Here is a 5,556-nt window from a genome sequence, read left to right on the forward strand (position 1 = left end):
CACACACACACACACACACACACACACACACACACACACACACACACCATTTTCCCCTCGCATACTCCCTTCCCTTTCCTCTTATACACACTCTTTTCTCTCTGTCCTGTCTTCCTCACTTGCTCTCTCACACATACTCTTTCTCCACTCTGTTTCTCTCACAGGATTTTCTTTCTCACTTCTGTTTCTCTTACACAAGCCCTCTCTTTGATAAGCTTTCTCTCTTTCCTTTCTCATATATTCTCTCTTCTACATCCCTCATACACACATTCTTTTCTTTTCTCTCTGTTTTTCACACACACAGACACACATATAAACATACACATACTCTCTCTCCTCTCTCCCTTCCACCCTCCTCTTTTTCTCTCCTTTTTCACTCTCTTTTCTCCCTCCCTCCCTCTCTCTTCTTTCTTTTCTCTTCTCTCCTCTCTTGCACACATGTACTCTCTCCTCTTTCTCTTCTTTTTCACCATCTTTTCTCTCCCCCTCTCCTTTCTTCTCTCTTCTTCCTCTCTCTATCTCTGTTTTAATCTCTCTTCTATCTCTCTGTCTCTCCTCTCTCTTTCTCTTCTATCCCTTTTCTCTCTCTCTCTCTCTCTCTCTCTCCCCCCCCCCCTCCTCTCTCATAGATAGGAGCAATTGGATCCCACCCCATGGGTACCATGGTGCCCCTAGGAAAGCATAGAATGATAGGAAAGGAAGAAGGAAAAGGAAAGCAACTGGGTCTTACCATCAAACTCAGCCTGGCCAACGCCCACGATGATAATGGACATGGGGAGTTTGGCAGCCTGTTGGTCAAAGAGCACCAGCATAGGAAGCCAGAGGGGAAACAGAACACACCAGGAGGGAGAAAAGACAAAGAGATGGGGGGGAGGGGGAACCAGAGGGAATGGGGGAAAGAGGTAGAGTGGAAGGGATAAGACAAAGACGGAGGGAGGAATAGAGAGAAGAGAAAGACAAGGGGAGAGGAAGACCAAAGAAAAGTCAGAGAAGAAGGGATGACAAAAAGACAGACAGAAGACCGGAAACAGGGAGAGAGACAGGGAGAGCAGGGATTGGTCCAAAGTCTGATACCCAGGAGCAGCAGGAGCCCACCCAAGAGAGGTTCTTCCCCTCTTCCTTTTTTTCCAAACGACCTTAATCAGTAGAAACCTGATACTGCTGAGTTAGCAATGTGAGATCCTTCTGAGCTTTATTTGGGGCAGGGAGAGCAACCAGGGCTGCTACCACCTCCCCCGGGGCAGAGGAGCCAGCCGCATCCTTAATGGTCTGAATTCATCTGGCCCAAAGCTAAAAAGGCAAAGAACCTCAGGCCCCCTCCCAGGTTCTCCCTAGAGACCTATACCCACATGCAAGCAAAGTTTCAGGTCAAATATTGGGTGTCTAGTGGCAAGGCCACAAAAGAAGGGGGCGAGCAAAAGAAGGTCTAAAGCCACTGCCATGACATTTCCTCCAGATCCCCACCCAAGAATCTGCCCATTCCATCCCCTCAGACTCACATTGACGATGGCTTCCTTGGTCTGCGCCATGTCTGAGATGACTCCATCAGTGATGATCAGGAGCACAGAATACTGGGAACCATCTTGTACAGTCGCTGCATGCCTTTTGGGTTTTTTGGGGGGAGGGGGGTTAGGTGGCAGAGCTCTAACCCCGTGTCTAGGCAGGGTCTGAGGAGGGGATGGGGTAGCCTCCAGACATAATCACCTTCCCTTTCTCCCCCACCCAGGAAGAGGAACTCTGTATATGAAGCTGACTGAGAAGGCCCCGAGGGAGGTTGGTGCCAATGTTTTTGAAGTTACCCTAAAGGCACTGGGAAGGAATGTCTCTTCAGAGATAAGCTGGTCTCTTTGAGAAGGGGGAGAGGGGAAGGGTGTATGTATCCTGGAGGATAAAGGGACTCACCTGGCCACATGAGTGACCACTGGTGCAAAGTTGGTGGGACCATAGAGCTGCACTGTGCGAAGGCTTCGGTGATAGGCCTCGAGGATGCCATCAATACCGCAGCAAGAGGGGTTATCCGGATTGCCATTCTAGGAGCAGAGGACCAGCGAGCTCCCAGAAGGGGAGACAAGGGAGCAAAGGGAGGAGATGGGGAAAGGGGTTGGAGGCAAAAGGGCGAGACACCCAGGGGCAAGGAGGGAGGGGCAAAGCTTGAGGCGGCCAAAAAGGGGACAAGAATAGTTCTATTTCAGGGGGAAAGAGGATGGGAAGAACAAACGGTCTGCAACCTGGTCCAGATGATGGAATGAAAATATTCCAGAATGACTCTAAAGTAGTTTGGAATTATGCTTTTAAAAGTACCTAAACATCCACACTCACTGGCACAGAGATGCCACTGCCAGGCATGTATCTCAAGGAGGTCAAAGTCATAAAGAAAGCTCCCATATGGCCCAAATATTCATAACATAATTTCTGGAGTATAAAGAACTGGAAACAGAGAGATGCTCATCAATTAAAGGTTGGCAAAACAAGTTGTGGAAAATGAATATAATGGAATATTATCGTGTCTTAGGAAGAATTAATAAGCAGGATGAATTCAGAGGTACATGGGAAGCCCTATGAAGTGAAGAGTGAAATAAACAGAACTAGGCAAAACAACATACATAACCACCATGGTAATGTAAATGCAAAGCAAATAAGCAAAAACAAAAAACTCACAAAACCCCCAAACAAATAAACAACAACAACAAAAAACCCTCAAAGCTTAATCCTGTGTAATGACAGAGATTGGTCCCAAAGATGAAAAAATGCACCCCCCCCTTATTTGCAGAACTGGAGAACTATGGGTGTGGAATATTACATTACTATAAGAGTTCATTGCTGAATTACTTGCTTGGTTTATTATTATTATTATTACAAGGTATGGTTCAATGAGGAGAGAAGGGGGCAGAGATGTATTCAAAAATGAAAGTGAATTAAAAACAAAAAAAAAAAACCAATAATAACAAAAAAAAAGAAAACTGAAATTTAGAACTAACCCCACCTGAACTTAAAAGCAGAAGGTAAGGACCCAAGGTGGGAGTTGTGGGGGGGGGGGAGATCCTAAGGGGACAGCATAGAGAAATGTCTCAGGGACATCACATAGTGGGGGCAACAATGCAGAAGGGGTGCCTAATTCCCTAATACAAGGGCCACCATGACTCTTTGGTGGCGTGGGCTCTCCTTATGCTGTGGTGGGAAGGAAAAGGATGGTTAGAAGACAACAGCTGGGCATGGCAGTCCTACAGAAGTTTCAGAGGATCCTGCTCATCCTGGCTTGGCAATCTTTGTCATTGGGTTCAAATCTTGTCACATGTTGAAGGAAGGTAGAAGAGGAATATTCCAGATAGTTCAAAAGGTGAAGACCATGAGGGTTCTCTGTGTCCCAATTCTGAAGGACTGCCATGAAGTTGAACTCATTTCCCTGTCCCCATCCCCCTTAAAGTGGCTAGAGTCTCTAATTGCTGAGGAAGGAGGTACTGTCTGGGATCATCTTCATGAGCTCAGTCTAATCCAACCCAGTCCAACAAGTGTTTATTAAATGTCCCCTATGTGCCAAGCACTGGGGTCCAAAAATGAAAAACAGTTCCTGCCCTCAAGGAGCTCACATTCTACTGGGTTGGGAGTGGGGTGGAAGGGAGAGATGTATGTCTTTGAATGGGATTCTACGACTCTGTCATTCTGGGCAAGCTAGTTCATGGGCCCAGATAGTTTTTCACCACCTATTCCCTTCTCCCTTCTCCAGCAATCTTACCTTATGTCTTCACCTAGGGAATACCATTGCTCCCTGATCCCCTATCTCAGGATGAACTAAGGGCCCTTCTAGACATCTCTTAAGTTTTCATGTCCTCTTTTCCAGGTTGTATGAGTATGTGTATGTGTGTGTGAGGGGGTAATTCAACCAAATTTCTACTTCCACTGAGCTCTAAGCTAGCTAGCTGCCAGAGCCAGCTTCAGAAACACTCAGAAGAATGAGTATGTGAAGAAGGGACTAGGGGTAGGAGTGTGGGTCAGAGAACAAGCTAGTCTGGTAGATTTTGGGGTCACTTTAGAGGTCCTAGGAACCTCTAGACTGGGGCAGCCATCCTTTGTTAAAAATGCCCTCCTCCCCCTCTCCCATTTCAACCTTCCCCCTGGACTATCAGCATCCCAACTCCTCTCCCATCCTTCTCCTGCTCTCTGTCCCTGCCCATGACCTTATTCTTCTCTCTCTCTCTCTCTCTCTCTCTCTCTCTCTCTCTCTCTCTCTCTCTCTCTCTCTCTCTCTCTCTCTCTCTCTCTCTGTCTCTCTGTCTCTCTCTCTCTTTATCTCTTCCCCTCCCTCTCCCTCTCTGTCTCTGTCTCTCTTTCTTTATCTCTTCCCCTCCCTCCCTCCCTCTCCCTCTCTGTCTCTGTCTCTCTGTCTCTCTCTCTGTCTCTGTCTCTCTGTCTCTCTCTCTGTGTCTCTGTCTCTCTCTGTCTCTCTGTCTCTCTCTCTCTCTCTGTCTCTCTCTGTCTCTGTCTCTGTCTCTCTCTCTCTCTGTCTCTCTCTGTCTCTCTCTCTCTCTCTGTCTCTCTCTGTCTCTCTCTCTCTCTCTTCCCCTCCCTCCTTCCCTTTCTCTCTTCCCCTCCCTCCCTCCCTCTCCCTCTCTGTCTCTCTTCTCTGTATCTCTCTCTCCTTCACTCTCCCTCTCCCTTTTCTCTCCATTTCCAGGTTGACCTCAGAGGAGACACATACCAGTGGGAACTCATGGGAAACTCTGCCATCAGGAGGAAGCTTGGCCCCAAAGCCCAGGGCTGGGAACATCTTGTCACTGTCGTAGTCCTGGATTATCTCCCCCACGGCTGTTAGTGCCAGGGCATAGGCATTCAGCTGGTATGGGCTCATGTAATGCAGGGACGTGGACTGGGAAGGGTTGCCTACAGAGACAGAAGGTGGCGGGTTGGCCCAGGCTGATCTGAAGCAGATCCCCATCATCACAACCTCCCCTGAGGTCCGCCAGAGGCCCCCAAGACCACTGCAGGGCTCGGGGTGAAATCCTTTCCCCACAATAACCCGGATTCAATGCAACTTAGTTCAGTTCTATTGGACGATCATTCATTAAGCCCCTACTTTTAGTTCCAAGCACTATGCTGGATGATGGGGATTCCAAGGCAAAAAACAAAAAATGCCAGCCCTCAAGGAGATTATATTTTAATTTGAATGATTTATTATGCCCTTTGGCTCTATCCTTAAACACATTTAAAAAATAAATAAATGTGTACTGCCCCTTTGTCTCTCACCACACATACCACGCTCATTCTCCCCTCTCCTGTCTATTCCAACCCTCCCCATCCTGATCAGGTCCTACCTCCAGCTTGAAGCCCCACTGGACCACTGTAGCCCACAAGCCTCACTTCTCCAAACAGGAAGAACTTGTTAGGTCATTCAGTGAATAGAGCAACAGCCCTGGAGTCATGAGGACCTGAGTTCAACTCTGGTGTCAGACACTTGACACACGTACTAGCTTGTGACCTTAGACAAGTCACTTAACCCCAATTGCCTTGCCTTCCCCCCTCATAAAAAGAAAGAACTAAGCCTAACCCTGCTAGAAGCTA

General features: G+C 47.7%; 1 protein-coding gene across 3 annotated transcripts in view; it reads right to left on the reverse strand.

The window, feature by feature from the left end:
• Positions 1-5,556, reverse strand: part of CPNE5 (copine 5) — a 220,112-nt gene that overhangs the window by 5,444 nt on the left and 209,112 nt on the right. For 2 of the 3 annotated variants that reach the window (XM_069073578.1, XM_069073577.1), the window contains 4 exons: positions 4,697-4,878; positions 1,903-2,030; positions 1,500-1,602; positions 731-788 (listed from right to left, as the gene is read on the reverse strand). In XM_069073578.1, coding sequence (XP_068929679.1) covers positions 731-788; positions 1,500-1,602; positions 1,903-2,030; positions 4,697-4,878 — 471 coding nt within the window. The remainder of the gene's footprint in view (positions 1-730; positions 789-1,499; positions 1,603-1,902; positions 2,031-4,696; positions 4,879-5,556) is intronic. The other variant, XM_069073579.1, reaches the window with a different exon arrangement.

This window comes from Petaurus breviceps, unplaced genomic scaffold (genome assembly GCF_028583685.1).
Source record: "Petaurus breviceps papuanus isolate PSGF00001 unplaced genomic scaffold, PetGlider_PUasm1.0 90865, whole genome shotgun sequence".
Classification (NCBI taxonomy): domain Eukaryota; kingdom Metazoa; phylum Chordata; class Mammalia; order Diprotodontia; family Petauridae; genus Petaurus; species Petaurus breviceps.